Source organism: Hypanus sabinus, chromosome 9 (assembly GCF_030144855.1).
Source record: "Hypanus sabinus isolate sHypSab1 chromosome 9, sHypSab1.hap1, whole genome shotgun sequence".
Classification (NCBI taxonomy): domain Eukaryota; kingdom Metazoa; phylum Chordata; class Chondrichthyes; order Myliobatiformes; family Dasyatidae; genus Hypanus; species Hypanus sabinus.
This window is the reverse complement of record NC_082714.1, coordinates 167,086,630-167,108,071: the sequence shown is the minus strand read 5'-3', so window position 1 is coordinate 167,108,071 and position 21,442 is coordinate 167,086,630. Positions and strand designations below refer to the sequence as shown.

Sequence of the window (21,442 nt, the reverse complement as noted above, 5' to 3'; positions counted from 1 at the left end):
CAGCTCATTCTTAACAACTGACTCCAACATCTTCCCAACCACTGAGGTCAATTTCCTTTCTGCTGTCTTTCTCCTTTCTTAAGGACTGGAATGACATTTGCAGTTTTCCAGTCCTCTGGCACCATGCCAGAGTCCAAGGATTTGTGAGAGATCATTCCTTCAGCAATCTCCAGCGCTATCTCTTTCAGAACTCTAGTGTACAGTTCATCTGGTCCGGGTGACTTGTGTACCTTGGGTCTTTCAGCTTTTTGAGCACCTTCTCCCTTGTAATAGTAACTGCACTCACTTCTCTTCCCTCACATACTACAACATCTGGCACACTGCTAGCATCTTCCACAGTGAAAACAAATGCAAAATACTCATTTAGTTCATCAGCCATCTCCTTGTCCCCCATTATTATTTCTCTGACCTCATTTTCTAGCGGTCCTGTATACACGTTCACCTCTCATTTATTTATTACATATTTGAAAAGATTTTCTTGTTTGCTAGCTTGCTTTCATATTTCATCTTTCTCTTCTAATGATCTTTTTAGTTGCTCTCTGTAAGTTTTCAAAAGCTTTCCAATCCTCTAGCTTCCCACTAATTTTTGATTTGTTGTATGCCCTCCTTTTTGTATTTTTACATTAGCTTTGTGTACCTCAGTCAGCAATGGTTGTACTATTTTGCCAATTGAGTTTTTCGTTTTTGGAATACACATCTCCTGAACCTTCCTTATTTTCCCCAGAAACTCACATCACTGCTGCTCTGCTAACATCCCTGCCAGCAGCTCCTTCCAGTTTACTTTGGCCAACTCCTCACTCACACCACTGTAATTTCCTTTACTCCACTGAAATACTGCTAAGTCAGACTTTACTTTCTCCTCAAATTTCAAGTTGAACTCGATCATATTGTGATCACTGGCTCCTCAGGGCTCTTTTACCTAAGCTCCCTAATCTGCTACTATTTTTTGCCCCTGCTTCCAATTTTTCCAAGTCCTGCTGCAATCGCATTGCTTCCTCTTCATTACCTACCCCTCGAGGAACACCACTAGTCACTGGCAAACAACCAGAAAAGGCCCCATTTTTGCCTCACTTGCTGGCTCCTGCTTGTCAACCATTCCTGTCCGTGCCAGTATCTTTCCCGTAGCACCATAGAATTTTATCTTGTTAAGCAGCCTCATGTGAGGCACCTTATCAAATGCCTTCAGAAATCGAAGTATATGACATCCACTGCCTCTCCTTTGTCTGCCCTCATTACTTCCTCAAAGAATTCTAACAGATTCAACAGACAAGATGTCACTCGACAGAAATCATGCTGACTTTGACTTATTTTATGATTAGTCTCTAAGTAACCTGAAATCTCGTCCTTAATAATGGACTCCAATACTTTCCCAACCAAAGGTTAGGCTAACTGGCCTGCAATTCCCTTTCTTTTCCCTTCCTCCATTCTTAAAGAGTGGAGGAATTTTCCAGTCCGCTGGGACAATGCAGGAATTAAGTGATACCTGAAAGATCATGTCAGCTATGGTCAGCTATGTGTGGAGCCGAGGGAGATGGGAGAGATTTTGAACGATTTCTTCTCTTTGGTATTCACTAAGGAGAAGGATATTGAATTGTGTAAGGTGTGGGAAACAAGTAAGGAAGTTATGGAACCTATGACAATTAAAGAGGTGGAAGTACTGGCGCTTTTAAGAAATTTAAAAGTGGATAAATCTCCGGGTCCTGACAGGATATTCCCCAGGACCTTGAGGGAAGTTTGTGTAGAAATAGCAGGAGCTCTGACGGAGATCTTTAAGATGTCATTAGAAACGGGGATTGTGCCGGAGGATTGGCGCATTGCTCATGTGGTTCCATTGTTTAAAAAGGGTTCTAGAAATAAGCCTAGCAATTATAGACCTGTCAGTTTGACATCAGTGGTGGGTAAATTAATGGAAAGTATTCTTAGAGATAGTATTAATAATTATCTGGATAGACAGGATCTGATTAGGAGTAGCCGCCGTGGATTTGTGCGTGGAAGGTCATGTTTGACAAACCTTATTGAATTTTTTGAAGAAGTTACGAGGAATGTTGATGAGGGTAAGGCAGTGGATGCAGTCTATATGGACTTCAGCAAAGCCTTTGACAAAGTTCCACATGGAAGGTTAGTTAAGAAGGTTCAGTCGTTAGGTATTAATGCTGGAGTAATAAAATGGATTCAACAGTGGCTAGATGGGAGATGCCAGAGAGTAGTGGTGGATAATTGTTTATTGGGGTGGAGGCCGGTGACTAGCGGGGTGCCTCAGGGATCTGTTTTGGGCCCAATGTTGTTTGTAATATACATAAATGATCTGGATGATGGGGTGGTAAATTGGATTAGTAAGTATGCCGATGATACTAAGGTAGGAGGTGTTGTGGATAATGAGGTGGGTTTTCAAAGCTTGCAGGGAGATTTATGCCGGTTAGAAGAATGGGCTGAACGTTGGCAGATGGAGTTTAATGCTGAGAAGTGTGAGGATCTACATTTTGGCAAGAATAATCCAAATAGAACATACAGGGTAAATGGTAGGGCATTGAGGAATGCAGAGGAACAGAGAGATCTAGGACTAACAGTGCGTAGTTCCCTGAAGGTGGAGTCTCATGTAGATAGGGTGGTGAAGAAGGCTTTTGGAACGCTGGCCTTTATAAATCAAAGCATTGAGTACAGAAGTTGGGATGTAATGTTAAAATTGTACAAGACATTGGTAAGGCCAAATTTGGAATATTGTGTGCAGTTCTGGTCACCGAATTATAGGAAAGATATCAATAAATTAGAGAGAGTGCAGAGACGAGAGACGATTTACTAGGATGTTACCTGGGTTTCAGCACTTAAGTTAACAAGTTAGGTCTCTATTCATTGGAGTGTAGAAGGTTGAGGAGGGATTTGATCGAGGTATTTAAAATTTTGAGAGGGATAGATAGAGTTGACATGAATAGGCTGTTTCCATTGGGAGCAGGGGAGATTCAAACGAGAGGACATGATTTGAGAGTTAGGGGGCAGAAGTTTAAGGGAAACACGAGGGGGTATTTCTTTACTCAGAGAGTGATAGCTGTGTGGAATGAGCTTCCTGTAGAAGTAGTAGAGGCCAGTTCAGTTGTGTCATTTAAGGTAAAATTGGATAGGTATATGGACAGGAAAGGAGTGGAGGGTTATGGGCTGAGTGCAGGTAGGTGGGACTAGGTGAGATTAAGAGTTCGGCAGGGACTAGGAGGGCCGAGATGGCCTGTTTCTGTGCTGTGATTATTATATGGTTATCATAACCAATGTATCAGCCATCTCTTCAGCAACCTCTTTCAGAACTCTGAGATGTAGTCCATCTGGTCCAGGTGACTTATCCATCTTAAGACCTTTCCATTTGCCTATTAATATCAATGGCACTCACGGACCTCAGGCAAACAGCTAATGTCTTCCACACTAAAGACTGATGCATAGTACCTACTAAGTTCATCTGCCATTTCTTTGACCCCCATTACTACCTCACTAGCATCATTATCCAGTGCTCCAATATCAACCTTCACCTTTTTATTCTTTATGTAACTGAAAATATGTTAGTATCATGCTTTATATTAGCAGCTAGTTTGCCCTCATTTTTAATCTCATCCCTTCTTATAGCTTTTTAATTGCTTTTTGTTGGATTTTAAAAGCTTCCCAATCATCCAACTTCCCACTCACTTTTGCTACTTTATATGCCGTTTCCTTGGCTTTTATGCAGTCCTTAACTTTCCTTGTCAGCCACGGCTGTCTAGCTCTGCCATTTAAGAAGAACTTCTGTTGGACATATCTATCCTGAACCTTGTGAACTATTCCTGGAAACTTCAGCCACATCACCCTCCAATCCACCTGGGCAAGCTCCTCTCTCATCTCTCTGCAATTTCCTTTACTTCACTGTGATACTGAAACATATGACTTATGCTTTTCCCTCTCAAATTGCAGTATGAATTTAATCATATTATGATCACTGCCTCATAAGGGTTCCTTTATATTAAGCCCCTTAATAAGATCTGGGTTATTACACAACAACTAATCTAAGACAGCCTTTCCTCGAGTAGGCTCAAGCACAAGCCGCTCTAAAAAGCCATCTCATAGACATTCAACAAATTCCCTCCCTAGCGATCTGACATCAACCTGATTTCCCCCATCCCCTTACATACTGAAGTCCCCCATTACAATTGTGACATTTTATTACATGCCTTTTCCACCTCCTTTGCAATCTCAACACATCTTGGCTACTATTTGGAGGCCAGAATGCTTTTTTTCACCCTTGCAGTTTCTTAACTCCACCCACAAAGATTTAACATTCTCTGACCCCATCACCTCTTTCGAAAGATGCAAATCTATTTCTTACCAACAGAGCCACACCGGCACCTGTGCCTTTCTACCCGTCCTTTAACATCTGTCGGATGATGCTGAGGATGTTCTACGAGGCTGTGGTGGCCAGTGCAATCATGTTTGCTGTTGTGTGCTGGGGCAGTAGACTGAGGGTAGCAGACACCAACAGAATCAACAAACTCATTCGTAAGGCCAGTAATGTTGTGGGGGTGGAACTGGACTCTCTGACGGTGGTGTCTGAAAAGAGGATGCTGTCCAAGTTGCTTGCCATCTTGGACAATGACTCCCATCCACTCCATAATGTACTGGTTAGGCACAGGAGTACATTCAGCCAGAGACTGATTCCACTGAGATGTAACATTGAGCGTCGTAGGAAGTCATTCCTACCTGTGGCCATCAAACTTTACAACTCCTCCCTCAGAGTGTCAGACACGCTGAGCCAATAAGCTGGTCCTGGACTTTATTTCCACTTGGCATGATTCAATATTATTATTTAATTATTTATGGTTTTATATTACTATATTTCTTTACTAATTCTTGGTTGGTGCGGCTGTAACGAAACCCAATTTCCCTCGGGATCAATAAAGTATGTCTGTCTGTCTGTCTTTCGATACAAAGCATATCCTTTGATGTTGAACTCACAACTATGACCTTCTTTCAGCCATGAATCAGCGATGCCCACAATGTCATACTGACCAATCTCTAATCGTGTCTCAAGTTCACCTACCTTATTCTGAATTCAAAGTGCATTTAAATACAGCACCTTCAGTCCTGCATTCTTTGCCCTAATGAATTTTGCCTTTGTGGTACTACTTAACAATGTGCTCTGTCTGCAGTTGTACCCAATCATTGGCTTGTCCTTCCTCACACATTCATTACATAATCTATTTGAAAATCTACTGTTCCTCAGCTCTATCATACTGGTTCCTATCCCCCCTGCATACACAGAATATGATATACAAGAGAAGCCAACAATGGAGAAATTCCCTTTATATCTGAATGGTTCTGACAGGAGCTATACAAGGATAGTTCTGTGGAATTAGATGACTGAAGGTTATTGTCGAGCAACAGCCTGATTAACCATCTTGAATGATTTAAGAGGAAAAGGGGCATGATTAATTGGTGACAGACCCACAGGTATGGCTCTAGTGCACAAAACATTTTGTAGTGAAGTGGGGAAATTGAAGTGAAGCATTACTGGGGAAAGTCAAGTTTTAAAGCATGGGGGGTGGGGAGGGCAGCTGGGTGTCAATTAGAATTAAGATAGATGAAGAATGGAGTTTTAATGAGTAAACATTGAATTAACTTTATTTCCTGCATCCTTCACATACGTGAGTAAAAATCTTTACGTTACATCTCCATCTAAATGTGCAATCATAGCAATTTATAATAAATAGAACAGTCACTGCAACACAGAAATACCCTCATATCAGCGTGAGTTAATGAGTCTGATGGGCTGGTGGAAGAAGCTGTTCCGGAGACTGTTGGTCCTGGTTTTTATGCTGTGGTACCATTTCCCAGATGGTAGCAGCTGGAAAAGACTGTGTGGTTGAGGTGACTTGGGTCTCCAATGACCTTACGGACCCTTTTTTTATACTTGTCTTGTAACTGTCCTGAAGCATGGGAAGTTCACAACTCCAGATGCACTGGACGGCCCACACCACTCTCTGCAGAATCTTATGATTAAGGGAGGTACAGTTCCCATACCAGGAAGTGATGCAGCCAGTCAGGATGCTCTCAATTGTGCCCCTGTAGAAAGTTCTTAGGATTTGTGGGCATACCAAATTTCTTCAACCGTCTGAGGTGTCAGAGGCACTGTTGTGCCTTTTTCACTACACAGCTGGTGTGTACAGACCACATGAGGTCCTCAGTGATGTGGATGCCAAGGAACTTAAAGCTGTTTACCCTCTCAACCCCAGATCCATTGCTGTCAATAGGGGGTTAACCTATCTCAATTCCTCCTGTAATCCACAACCAGCTCCTTTGTTTTTGCAACATTGAGGGAAAGGTTGTTTCCTTGACACCACCGTGTCAGGGAGATGACTTTTCCCCCTATAGGCCACCTCCTTATTGCTTGAGATAAGGCCAATCAATGTAGTGTTGTTGGCAAATTTAAGTAGCAGATTGCAGCTGTGGGTGATGACACAGTCATGGGTATACAGGGAGTGAAGGAGGGGACTTAGTACACAGCCCTGAGGGGCTTTTATGTTGAAGGTCCAACACAGCAACTCAAAGAACAGCAATCATTTTAAGTCAGTGAAGAAGTAAATGGAAAATTTACCAGGCTACCTATGAATGAAAGGGAATTTCACTTTTTAACCCTCTTGAAACACTTTGTGTAGGGGATTGGATATAATACTACTATAATCCAGCAGGGATAGGCTACCAAAAGGAATGCACGCACCTCTTCACATGTCGGAACCTGGCTGTGTGCTCCATGCAAAGCCTTCCAAAGGGCTGAATCGTGGACCCAAGCTCGACTTTCCAAAATCTGCTCTTCGATGTTGTTAAGGTGTTTCACCATATCACGGGAGAGACCCTCTTCTGCCCGAATCAACACTTCTATCACCTAATGAAGAGTATCATCAATGTTAGTTTTTCAGTTAGACATTAGCTCAAATGAACCTATCATAGTATGCCTCTTGGAACGCAGTAGGCCAGGCAGCATCTATAGGGAGAAGTGCTGTTGACGTTTCGGGCCGAGACCTTTCGTCAGGACTAACTGTTAGTCCTGATGAAGGGTTTTGGCCTGAAACGTTGACAGCGCTTCTCCCTATAGATGCTGTCTGGCCTGCTGCATTCCACCAGCATTTTGTGTGTGTTGCTTGAATTTCCAGCATCTGCAGATTTCCTTGCATTTGCATGGTATGCCTCTTGTCCAGTTAAGAATGCGGACAACACGGCAGTGTAGCAGTTAGTGCACAGCCACTGAGATTCAATTCCCAGTGTTGTTGCTATGGAGTTTGTACGCTCTCCCTGTGATTGACTACGTGAATTTCCTCTGGGTGTTCCAGTTTCCACCCACATTCCAAAAGACGAATAGGTTAGTTGTGGGCATGCTATGTTGGTGCCTGAAGCATGATGACACTTGTGGGCTGCTCCCAGCACAATCCTCACTGATCTGATTTGACACAAAAAACATATTTCATTGTGTGTTTTGATGTACAAATAAAGCTAACCCTCAAGTGTAGCTACCATGCACGGAACACAGCAGTCAATTTGCACAGCAAAGTCCCACAAAAATCAACAAAGTAACGACTGAATAATCTATTTAGCTCTGTTGGTTGACGATGTCTCCATAGCATTCACAAGTGCCTCAGTACTAGTACTGGTGATATTGTCTCTGGCCCAGCAGAGAGTACAAACCATTGAAGCTCAGCTGCCAACTTAAATCTGATAGCACACTACATCACCTCAAAGGCTTTGGTGCCAATTCTTTTTAACATCACTAGAATAAATTCCCAATTATTAAATGAAAGTTAACCTTTTATTTAATTCTGGTGTCATTACTGAGGGTCAGCCCAACTCCAAGCCACTAGGGGAGGTTAGGCAAAAGAAAGAGATTAATCCTATTTTCCCAGGCCAGACTAGAGGGACAGGTTCTTCAAATCACAGTAAAAATTAATCTCAAGCCATGCTGGAGATATTAGTCCTTGAATGCAAAAACTCACTGGTTTTAAGTGCAAGTTTGTGGAGCTAGCTAAATAAATCAAAAATCCCACTGAGTTATTAATGAACCAGATTAAAAAGATGCAACAAGCTCAAATTCAACAAGCAATATAACAATGATTCTCAAACTGAAAATATTTAAAGTATCATAACGTCCAAAACAAAAATACTGTGATAAAATTGTACCATCAAAGCACAGGACTTAATTAACAAAATTAGAAACACAGAAAACCTACAGCACAATACAGACCCTTCAGCCCACAATGCTGTGCCCTCTCGTGCTAGCCACTTCAGCCCTGGGAAAAAGCCTCTGACTATTCACACGATCAATGCCTCTCGTCATCTTATACACCTCTATCAGGTCACCTCTCATGCTCCGTTGTTCTCCAAGGAGAAAAGGCCGAGTTCATTCAACTTATTCTCATAAGGTATGCTCCCCAATCCAGGCAACATCCTTGTAAATCTCCTCTGCACCCTTTCTATGGCTTCCACATCCTTCCTGTACTGAGCAACCAGAATTGAGCACGGTACTCCAAGTGGGGTCTAACCAGGGTCCTAAATAGCTGCAACATTACCTCTCCGCTCCTAACCTCAATCTCACAATAATGAAGGCCAATGCAGTTTACCTTAAGCCCAGAGTCAAATTGCGCAGCAGCTTTAAGTGTCCTATGGACTTGGACCCCAAGATCCCTCTGATCCTCCACACTGCCAAGAGTCTTACCATTAATACTATATTCTGCCATCATATTTGACCTACCAATATGAACCACTTCACACTTATCTAAACCCCATCTGCCACCTCAGCCCAGTTTTGCATCCTATTGATGTCACGCTGTCACCTCTGACAGCTCTCCAAACTATCCACAAGACCCCCAACCCTTATGTCATCAGCAAATTTACTAACCCATACCTCCACCTCCTTATCCAGGTCACATATAAAAATCACAAAGAGAAGTGGTTCCAGAACAGATCACTGAGGCACACCACAGGTCACCGATCTCCATGCAGAATATGACCCGTTTACAACCACTCTTTGCATTCTGTGGACAAGTCCATCCTGGATCCACAAAGCAAGGTCCTCTTAGATCCCATGCCTCCCTACTTTCTCAATAAGCCTTGCATGGGGTACCGTATCAAATGCCTTGCTGAAATCCATTTACACTACATCTACTGTTCTACCTTCATCAAAGTCTTTAATCACATCCTCAAAAAAATTCCATCAGGGTTGTAAGGCATGACCTGCCTTTGCCAAAGCCATGCTGACTATTCTTAATCATATCATGCCTCTCCAAATGTTCATAAATCTTGCCTCTCAAGATCTTCTCCACCAACTTACCACCACTGAAGTAAGGCTCACTGGTCTATAATTTCCTGGGCTATCTCAACTCCCTTCCTTGATTAAGGGAACAATATCTGCAACCCAACAATTCTCTGGAGCTTCTCCCGTACCCATTGATGATGCAAAGATCGTTGTCAGACAGTCAGCAATCTCCTCTCTTGCCTCCCACAGTAGCCTGGGGTACATCTCATCTGGCCCCAGAGACTTAACCAACTTGATAAATGGTTCGGCACAGCCAAGAAGGACCAAAAGGCCCGTTTCTGTGCTGTAATGTTCTATGGTTGATGCTTTCCAACAGCTCCAGCACTTCCTCTTTCCGAATGTCTATATGCTCAAGCTTTTCAATCCACTGTGTCATCCCTACAATCACCACAATCCTTTTCCATAGTAAATACTGAAGCACAGTAATCAATAATAATCTCTGCCATCTCCTCCAGCTCCAAACACACTTATCCACTGTCACACTTGATTGGTCCTATTCTCTCTCATCTTATCCTCTTGCTCTTCAAATACTTGTTGAATGCCTTGGGGTTTTCCTTAATCCTGTCCACCAGGACCTTTCTCTGGCTCTCCTAACTTAATTCTTAAGCTCCTTCCTGCAAGCCTTATAATCTTCAAGATCTCTATCATTACCTAGTTTTTTTTTTAAACCTTTCATAAGCTTTTCTTTCCTTCTTGCCTAGATTTACAACGGCCTTTTTACACCACGGTACCTGTATCCTACCAAATTTACTCTGGCTCACTGGAATGTACCTATGCAGAGCACCACGCAAATATCCCCTCAACATTTGCCACATTTCTGCCGTATTTTTCCGAGAACATCTGTTCCCAATTTATGCTTCCAAGTTTCTGCCCGATAGCCTCATATTTCCCCTTACTCCGATTAAAAGCTTTCCTCACTTGTCTGTTCCTATCCCTCTCCAATGCTACGGTAAAGGAGATAGAATTGTGATCACTATCCCACGGAGAGATCTGACACCTGACCAGGTTCATTTCCCAATACCAGATTAAGTACAGCCTCTCCTCTTGTAGGCTTATCTGCATTTTGTGTCAGGAAACCTTCCTGAGCACACCTAACAAACTCTACCCCATCTAAAGCCCTTACTAATCAGTATTTGGGAAATTAAAATCTCCCACCACAATAACCCTGTTATTATTACACCTTTCCAGAATCTGTCTCCTTATTTGCTCCTTCATGTCCCTGTTACAATTGGGTGGTCTATAAAAAAAGCACCCAGTAGTTATTAACCCCCTCCTGTTTCTAACTTCCACCCACAGAGACTCAGAAAACAATCCCTCCATGACTTCCTCCATTTCTGCAGCCTTGACGCTATCTCTGATGAACAGTGCCACGTCCCCATCTCTTTTGCCTCCCTCTGTCCTTTCTGAAACATCTAAAGCTTGGCACTCTAAAGTAACCATTCCTGCCTCTGAGCCATCCAAGTCTCAACGGCCACAACATCGTAGCTCCAAGTACTGATCCACGCTCTAAGCTCATCTGCTTTGTTCATGATGCTTCTTGCATTAAAATAGATACATCTCAAACCATTGGTCTGAACACATCTTTTCTCTATAACCTGCCCATCCTCCCTCTCGCACTGTCTCCAAGCTTTCTCTATTTGTGAGCCAACACCCTCTTCCTCCATCTCTTCAGTTCGGTTCCCACCCCCCAAGTAATTCAGGTTTAAACTCTCCCCTACAGCCTTCGCAAACCTCCCTGCCAGGATATCGGTCCCCCTTGTATTCAAGTGCAACCTGTCCTTTTTGTACAGGTCATGCCTGCCCCAAAAGAGGTCCCAAAGATCCAATGGCCCTTGCTCCAATCCCTCAGCCACACATTTATCATCCACCTCATTCTATTCCTATTCTCACTGTCACATGGCACAGGCAGTAATCTCAAGACGACTACTTTTGAGGTCCTGCTTCTCAACTTCCTTCCTAACTCCCTGTAGTCTGTTTTCAGGATCTCCTCCCTTTTCCTACCCATGTTGCTGGTACCAATATGTACCACCATCTCTGGCTGTTCTCCTTCCCACTTCAGGATATCGTGGATGCAATCAGAAACATCCCAGACCCTGGCACCTGGGGGGCAAACAACCATCCGTGTTTCTTTCCGGTGTCCACAGAATGGCCTATCTGACCCCCTAACTATAGAGTCCCCTATCACTGCTGCCTTCTTCCTTTCCCTACCCTTTTGAGCCACAGGACCAGGCTCTGTGCCAGAGGCGCAGCCACTGTTGCTTCCCCCAGGTAAGCAGTCTCCCCCAACAGTACTCGAACAGGGGTACTTATTGTTAAGGGTTACAGCCACAGGGATACTCTCTAGTATCTGACCTTTGCCTTTCCCTCTCTTGACTGTTACCCACTTCTCTGTCTCTCGAGGCCCTAGTGTGACTACATACCTATAGCTCCTCTTTATCACCTCCCCACTTTCCCTGACCAGACAAAGGTCATCAAGCTGCAGCTCCAGTTTCCTAACACAGTCCCTAAGGTGCTGCGGCTCAACGAACCTGGTGCAGATGTGGCCTTCTGGGAGGCTGGGAGTCTCCCGGACTTCCCACATCTGACACCCAGCACAGAACACCGGCCTCATAGACATACTTCCTGTTTCTATCATACACAGGCAACCTACCTCACCCTTGACCCATTATTGCCAAAGTCCTCCTACTGTCTACCTCTACCTTGTTGACTGCTCTATAAAGCTGTCTTCTTTTTGAACTCTTCCCATTGGTCTAACTCGCTGTCCTCCATGTGATAAACTGAGACTGATTTCCTTTGATCAGTGGATAAATAATAATTGTAATTGCATTCCTGGGAGCCTTTGATTAAAATGATTAATCTTTCACTGCTACATAAGCCTTCCACTTCCCCACATCTATAAACTCCTCCTGTTCCAGTGAGGTATTTTATGTTCACCATTCTGACAGTTTCTTCTGGAGTCTCAAAGCAGAAAAAGAGCTGTATTACTAAACTAAGTAAGGAACAGCACATCGTTAAATGAACGCAGCAGAAATGCATGGCTGTAAAAGACTTCATTCACTGATGTACAGTACTGTGCAGAAGTCTTAGGCACCCTAGCTATATACAGTACCACAGTAATTTTATATAATCACTGCCACAAAAAACTTTCATGACATACGCGAGTGGTGACAAACCAGATTCTGATATGGTCTCTATTATGGACTGAGTGGAAAGGGAACACAGAGAGGGGAATCTTTTCCTTCTTCAGCCCTTAGCTCCCAGTGGAGCACAGGCCATCGATGACCTCTTGTCTCCATCATCCTCTGTTCTGAGCCACTTCCAAGGGTGGACAAGGAATGTTCCTATTGTGTAATTTTGGCCTTAACATCTCTCTTCCATGTGTTCTTAGGACATCCCTTTTTCCACAGGTTTTCCATTTTCACACCTGCCCGGTGATGTCAGTCGGCTTCCTGAAAGTGTGGCCAACTCACCTCCGTCTCTCCATAGATTCCTGGTTAGTGTTTTCCCCACCATGTCTGGTTGGTTACTTTGTCAGTCCACTGAGGTTTAGGATCCTTCTCAGGTACTGATCGATGAAAGCATGTTTTCTCCAGGTTTCAAAGCCATATAGGAGCACTGTTTTAACATTTGAGTTGGAAGATTCTCATCTTGGTTTACTTTAATCTGACTCTGGATGCCCACACATATTTAAAGATTTTGAAAACTACTCTGGCCAGGTTGATCCTGGCTTTGACATTCTCAACCATTCCACCATATACACTTACAGTGTTTCCAAGATAGACAAGGAAGTCACCTCCTTCAGGGTTGTATCTCTCATCACTGTGGGTCTGTTGCTGGTGCAGTCTATCTTCATCACTTTTATCAACATTTAGTCTTAGACCCAGTATGGTGGAGTTATTGTTCAAGAGTGCTGATTTCTCCTGCATCTGCTGGTTAGAGCTAGACAGAATCAGAATTAACCGGCAATGTTGTGAAATTTGTTAACTTTAGGGCAGTAGTACAATGAAATACATGAACACATGATAGATAAATATAGAGAAAAGGAACTGAATTACAGTAATAGAGAAAACAAACTGAACTACATAAGTATGTATGTCTATGAAAATTGAGTGCAAAAAAAAAATTAAAAAAAGCAGTGAGGTCGTGTTCATGGGTTCAATGCCCATTCAGAAAATGGATAGCAGAGGGGAAGAAGCTGTGCCTGAATCACTGAGTGCATGCCTTAAGGCTTCTGTACCTCCTTCCCGATGGAACAGGGCGTGTCTTGAGTGGTAGGGATCCTTAAATGATGTGCGCCACCTCCCTAAGGAATCACTACTTGAAGAGCGATGCCTTGCAGTGCAGGGTGATGTCACCTGCAAACTCTAGGCCATCAGGTTGCCGCCACAAAATCCGCTGGATTACATTTTGTTTTTCACTTGTCTGTTTCATAGTCCAGTGCACTGCCAACAGGAACAGGAAAGGAGCCATCAAACGGCCCTGCTTCACCCAAGTGTTGACATTGAAGTTGTCTGACAGTTTTCCTACATGTATGACTTTGCATGATATCTTGTTGTAGGACTTCCAAATGATATCGATACATTTCTGCAGTATTCCACAATGTTTCATAAGTTTCCGTAGGGTGTTTCTGTCTAAGTAATCAAAGCCACTCTTGTAGTTGATGAAATTGATATAGAGAGAAGTATTCCATTCGATTGACTGTTTTATGATCATTCTTAAGGTAGCTATTTGGTCTGTGCAGCAGCCATCTTTCCAAAAGTTTGCTTACTGGTCCCTTAAATGCTATGTCAATAGCTTGCTGAAAGTGCTGAAGAATAATTCTATTTAGCATCTTTCAGACCACAGACATGATTGCCCGCATTATACGAAACAGCACATAATGATGATAATGAATCATAAATCACTATCAGATCTCCCTCGGCCTCCACTGCTCCAGAGAAAACAACCGAAGTTTGTCTATTTTGATGTTAAAAATTAGTCTGTGGCATTGCAGCTCACAAAAGTAGTCGCTTTAAACTGGTTAATTTTGCATCAACTTATTTTAGACCAGGTGGCAATTTTAAAGACACAAGAAACTTCCAAGGGTTGAGTTGTCTAATACCATTTAAAGACACATGCAAATTTCTACAGATGTAATATGGACAGCATTTAAATGGTTCTATCACTATATGGCATGGATGGACTACTGCACCGGATAGAAGTAAGCTGCAAATTTGTAAATTTAAGTAGCTCCATCATTAAGGACCCCCATCACCCAGGTCACATCCTGTTCTCATTGTTACCATCAAGGAGGAGGTATCAAAGCCTGAAGACACATACTCAACAATTCAGAAAGTTTCTTTCCCTCTGCCATCCAATTTCTGAAAGGAGTATGAACCCATTAGCCCTACCTCACTAATATATTTTTGCACCACTTATTTAATTCAACTATTTAATATATACTAACTGCAAGTAATTTTTTCTATGACTATATATTGCATTGTACTGCTGCCAAGAAGTCAATAAAATTTCACGACGTATGCTGGTGACTTATGCCTGCTTCTGAACACTTGGTTGCAATTTGCTGCCTCAATTCATTATTGGGAATGTAACATAGTGGTAGGGTTACCTGATTGATAACACACAAGATCCTACTTCAATAACTGATAAATCAAACCTTCTCCAGCAAACTAATTAAATCAAGTTTGCAATAGTAGTGCTGACAGTGAAATTAATACTTTATTGCAAAACTTAGAGATGACTACAGTGATAAAAGCAGCGGCGCTCTCGGTGGATGGGTGTAATAACCATCCTTGCTGTTGCTTCTCACATCTGGAGACAGAGAAAACTGCAGCAGCAGGCTCAATTCACAACACTTGAACTCATCCATTTCTGTTTACATTCCTAGCTCACCATAAAGAACTGGGGAGTTAGATTACAAACAAAACCCAGTGTAAGTAATCAGCCAGTTACAAAAGAATGAGATGACACATTTTGCCAGAGTCAGAAAAATACAGCACAGAAACAGGCCATGCAGCCCATATCAAGCCATTTAGAAACATAGAAAACCTACAGCACAATACAGGCCCTTCTGCCAAGAAAATTGTGCTGAACTTGTCCTAACCTTAGAAATTACCTAGGGTTATTCATAGCCCTCTATTTTTCTGAGCTCTATGTACCTGTCCAGGAGTCCCTTAAAAGACCCAATCATATTCGCCTCAACCGTCACGGCAGCCAATTCCTTGCGTAATCTCCCTGCGTAAAAAATCTACCCCTGACGTCTCCTCTGTACCTACTACCAAACACCTTAAAACTGTATCCTCTCAATGTTAGCCATTTCAGCCCTGGGAAAAAGCCTCTGACTAGCCACACAATCAATGCCTCTCATCATCTTTTAAACCTCCATCAGATCACCTCTAATCCTTCACCACGCCAAGGAGAAAAGGCCAAGTTCACTCAACCTATTCTCATAAGGCATGCTCCCCAATCCAGACAACATCCTTGTAAATCTCCTCTGCACCCTTTCAATGGTTTCTGACCAGAGCCCTATATAGCTGCAACATTACCTCTTGGTTCTTAAACAATCTCACGATTGAAGGCCAATACACCATATGCCTTCTTAACCACGGAGTCAACCTGCGCAGCAGCTTTGAGTGTCCTACGGACTTGGACCCCAAAATCCCTCTGATCCTCCACACTGCCAAGAGTCTTATCATTAATACTATATTCTGCCATCATATTTGACCTACCAAAGTGAAGCACCTCACACTTATCTGGGTTGAACTCCATCTGCCACTTCTCAGCCCAGTTTTGCATCCTACTAATGTCCCTCTGTTACCTCTGACAGCCCAACCTTGTGTCATTAGCAAATTTACTAACCCACCCCTCCATTTTCTTATCCAGGTCTTTAAAAAATCATGAAGAGTACAGTTCCCAGAACAGATCCCTAAGGCACACCACTGGTCACAGACCTCCATGCTAAATATGACCATTTCTCTACTCTTTTTTGAACAAGGGAACAACAGCTGCAAACCTCTAACCCTCTGGAACCTCTCCCATCCCCATTGATGATGCAAAGATCATTGCCAGAGGCTCAGCAATCTCCTCCCTCGCTTCCCACAGTAGCCTGGGATACATCTCATCCTGTCCAAGTTCTTATCCACGCTCTAAGCTCATCCAATTTGTTCATAATACTCCTTGTATTAAAATATACACAACTCAAACCATCGGTCTGATTGCTTCCCTTCTCATCACCTGCCTATCCTCCCTCTCGCAAGCTTTCTCCAGTTGTGATCCAAGAGTCTCTTCAGTTTGGTTCCCACCCCAACAAGCAATTTTAGTTTAAACTCTCCCCAATAACCTTTGCAAACCTCCCCACCAGGATATATGTCCCCCTGTGATTCAAGTGCAACCCGTCCTTTTTGTACAGGTCATGCCTGCCCCAAACGAGGTCACAATCACTCAGAAATCTGAATCCCTGCTTCCTGCTCCAGTCCCTCAGCCACACATTTATCAGCCACCTCATTCTATTCCTATACTCACTGTCATGTGGCACAGGCAGTAACCCCAGATGACTTGGTCCTGCTTCTCAACTCCCTCCCTTTTCAGGACCTCCTCTCTTTTCCTAACTATGTCGGTGGTACCAATATGTACCACGACCTCTGGCTGTTCTCCTTTTCACTTCGGGATATTGTGGACATGGTCAGAAACATTCTGGACCCTGGCACTTGGGAGGCAAACTACCATCCATGCTTTTTTTCCTGCGTCCACAGAATTGCCTGTCTGACCCTCTTATCTATAGAGTCCCCTATCACTGCTGCCATCTTCTTTCTTTCCCTAACCATCTGAGCCACATTTAAACTGCCTATTCCCATCGATCTGCACTGGAACCATAACCCTCCATTGCCCCTAACATCCATGTATCTATCCAAACTTCTCTTAAACGTTGAAATCTTGCTTGCTTGCATCACTTGGCAGCTTGTTCTATACTTTCATGATCCTCTGAGTGAAGAAATTTCCCCTCATGTTCCCTTTAAACTTTTAATCTTTCATCCTTAATCCATGTTCTCTGGTTGTAGTCTCACCCAACCTCAGTGGAAAAAGCCTGCTTGAATTTAACCTATCTATACCTCTCACAATTTTGTGTACCTCTAATGAAACCCTTTCTCACTCTTCTATGTTCCAAGGAATACAGACAGAAAGACATACTTTATTGATCCCGAGGGAAATTGGGTTTCGTTACAGTCGCACCAACCAAGAATAGTGTAGAAATATAAAACCATAAATAAATAAATAATACTAAGTAAATTATGCCAAGTGGAAACAAGTCCAGGACCAGCCTATTGGCTCAGGGTGTCTGACACTCCGAGGGAGGAGTTGTAAAGTTTGATGGCCACAGGCAGGAATAACTTCCTATGACGCTCAGTGTTGCATCTCGGTGGAATGAGTCTCTGGCTGAATGTACTCCTGTGCCTAACCAGTACATTATGGAGTGGATGGGAGCCATTGTCCAAGATGGCATGCAACTTGGACAGCATCCTCTTTTCAGACACCACTGTCAGAGAACCCAGTTCCACCCCCACAACATCACTGGCCTTACGAATGAGTTTGTTGATTCTGTTAGTGTCTGCTACCCTCAGCCTGCTGCCTCAGCACACAACTCCTAACCTATTCAGTCTTTCCTTACAACTCAGGTCCTCCAGACTCAGCAACATCCTTGTAAATGTACTCGGTACTCTTTCAAACTTGTTTACACCCTTCCTGTAGGTAGGTGACCAGAACTGCACACAATACTTCAAATTAGGCCTCACCGAAGTCTTATACAACTTCAACTACCATTCCATCTTCTGTACTCAAAAAACTTTCTTTCCTAACCTATTTACCTGTGATGCCATTTTTGATGAATTATGAACTTATATTCCCAGATTACTTTGCTTACCAGACTCGTCAGTGCCCTAGAGTTTACTGTGTAAGACTGATCCTGATTGGTCCTACTGAAGAGTAGCACCTCGTACTTGTCAGCATGGAATTCCATCTGCCATTTTTCAACCCACTTTTCCAGCTGATGCAGATCCTTTGGCAAGCTGTCCACTACACCTCCAATCTTGTTGTCAACTGCAAAATTGCTGATCCAGTTAACCACATCATCACCCAGATCACTGATCACAAAGGACCCAGCACTGATTCCTGTGGCACTCCACTAGTCACAGGTCTTAAGTAAGGAACAGCACATCATTAAATGAATACAGCAGAAAATACATGGCTGCAAAAGATAGAGGGGCATCCATTCAAAACAGAGATGCGGAGAAATTTCTTTAGCTGGGGGTAGTGAATTTGTGGAAATTGTTGCCACATGCTGCTGTAGAGGCCAGGTCGTTGGGAGTAATTGACAAGTTCTTGATTGAACATGGCATCAAAGGTTACAGGGAGAAGGCCAGGAAATGGGGTTCAGAAGGAGAAACTAAAAGGATCAGCCATGATGGAATAGCGAGCAGACTTGATTGGCCACATGGCCTAATTCTGCTCCAAGTCTGATGGTCAAGATAGCAAACACGTCCTCTATAATTGGTATAGGGTCCAAGAAATTGATACCGCATTGCATCACTTCTGTAGACTCTGTCTGTCTGCTGAGTAAATGCAGATGTAAAAAATTTATTTAACATCTTCCCCATCACTTTTGGTTCCATGCATTTTGATCTTCCAGAGGACTAATTTGTCCCTTGCAATCGTTCATCTCTCATGCTTTGTTTTAGCCTTCTTGATTTCTCTCCTAAGTGTTCTCTTGCATTTCTTATACTCCATAAGCACCTCATTTGTTCCTACCTGCCTATACCTGCTATACACCACCCGTTTTTTTCTTAACCAGGACTTCACTATCTCTTGAAAGCCAATCATTAGGGTTTAATCTGATAGGCATATACAAGCTTTGTGTTCTCAAAATTTCACTTTTGAAGGCCTCCCACTTACTAAGTACACTTTTGCCAGAAAAACAGCCTGTCCCAATTCACACTTCCAGATTCATTCTGACACCATCAAAATTGGCCTTTCTTCAATTTCGAATCTCAACCTAGGTAACAGACCTAACTTTTTGCATACTTACATTGAAACTAATGGTATTGTGGTCACTGGATGCAAAGTGTTCTCCTTCACAAACTTCTGTCACTTGCCCTGTCTCATTCTCTAATAGCAGATCAAGTATCATGCACTCTCTTGTTGGGACTTCTACATATTGATTAAGGAAACTTTCCTGAACACATTTGGCAAATTCTACCCCAATCAGTCTTTTTACAGCAAGTGAGTCCCAGTCAATATGTGGAAAGTTAAAAATCACCCACTATGACATCCTTATATTTCTCACAACCGTTGGCAATCTCTCTGCAAATTTGTTCCTCTAAATCCTGTGGACTGTTGGATAGTCTGTAATATAGCCCCACTAATGTAGTCATGCCTCTCTTATTTCTCAGTTCCATCCATAACCTGATTCTTGATCTTTCAAGAATCACTAGATTCTGAAATGGTTCTGGATGACTGGAAAATTGCAAATATCACTCTACTCTTTAAGGGAGAGAGGCAGAAGGAAACTATAGGCCAGTTAGTCTGACCTCAGTGATTGGGAAGACACTGCAGTCGATTATTAAGGATGAGGTCTTAGGGTACTTGGAGGCACATGATAAAATCAGCATGATTTACTCAAGGGAAAATTGTTTGGGTGGGTTTAAACTAATTTGGCAGAGGGATGGGAACTGGAGTGATAGTGCTGAAGATGAGGTAGTTGGCTTACAAATAGAGGCAATGTGTAGTGAGATTCCTAGCAAGGAGAGGCTGATGATAGGGCAAAATTGCAGTCAACAAGATGAGTTGCAATGTGAAAGGTGGACAAAATCGAAAAGGCTGAATGCATGACTAAAGGTGTTATATTTGAATCCGCGCAGTATACAGAATAAGGTCAATGAACTTATAGCACAGTTACAGATTGGCAAGTATGATGTTGTAGGCACCACTGATTCACAGCTGAAAGATTACAGCAGGGAGTTAATGTCCAAGGAGAACTATTGTATCGAAAGGAGCGGCAGGAAGGCAGAGGGAGAGGGAATGGTTCTGTTGGTAAAAAAATGAAACTAAATCTTTAGAAAGAGATGACATTGGGTTGGAAGGTGTTGAAACATTCTGGATAGAGCCAGGGAACTTCAACAGTAAAAAGATCTTGATGGGAGTTATATACAGACTCCCAAACAGCAGTAAGCATGTGGTCTAAAAATTATAATAGAAGATAGAAAATACATGCTAAAAAGGGCAATGTTACAATAGTCATGGGGGATTTTCAAAATGCAGGTAGATTGGGAAAATCAGGTTGGTGCTGGATTCCTGGAGGGGGAGTTTTTAAAATGCCATTTCTACCAGATGACATTTGAGAGTAGCTCCCACTAGGGGATCAGCTATTCTGGATTCAGCTGTGCAATGAACCAGAATTGATTAGAGAGCTTAAGGTAAAAGGACTCTTAGGGCAGGTGATCATAATATGATCGAATTCACTCTGAATTTTGGGAAGGTAAAGCTAAAGTCAGATGTATCAACATTACAGTGGAGCAAAGGAAATTACAGAGGCATGATAGAGGAGTAAGCCAGAATCGACTGGAAAAGAACACTGACAGGGATGATGGCAGAGAAGCAATGCTGGAATTTCTGGAAGCAATTCGGAAGGCACGGGATGGATATATCTCAAAGAGGAAGAAGTCTTCTATAAGAAAGATGACACAACAGTGGCTAACAAGAGAAGTCAAAGCCAACATAAAAGCCTAAAAAGGATATATAGAGCAAAGATTAGTGATAAGTTAGAGGATTGGAAAGCTTTTAAAGACCAACAAAAAGCAACTAAAAATTCATTAAAGATGGAATACAAAAGTAAGCAAGACAATAATATTACAGAGGATACCAAGTTTCTTCAGACATATAAAGTGTAAAAGAGAGGCAAGTGTGGATATCAAACCACTGGAAAACGATGCTGGAGAGGTAGTAAAGATGGACAAGGAAATGGCAGACGAACTGAGTAAGTATATTGTATCAGTCTTCACTGTGGAAGACACTAGCAGTATGGTGGAACTTCAGGGGTTAAGAAGTGACCATTACTAGAGAACATACTTGGGAAACTGA

The 21,442-nt window shown here is 42.7% G+C and overlaps 1 protein-coding gene across 2 annotated transcripts in view; it reads right to left on the bottom strand.

Annotated features, from left to right (window-relative positions):
- The window catches only part of rbl1 (retinoblastoma-like 1 (p107)), a 114,641-nt gene that overhangs the window by 42,546 nt on the left and 50,653 nt on the right, over positions 1–21,442 (bottom strand). For both annotated transcript variants that reach the window (XM_059981084.1, XM_059981085.1), the window contains exon 13: positions 6,728–6,892. In XM_059981084.1, coding sequence (XP_059837067.1) covers positions 6,728–6,892 — 165 coding nt within the window. The remainder of the gene's footprint in view (positions 1–6,727; positions 6,893–21,442) is intronic.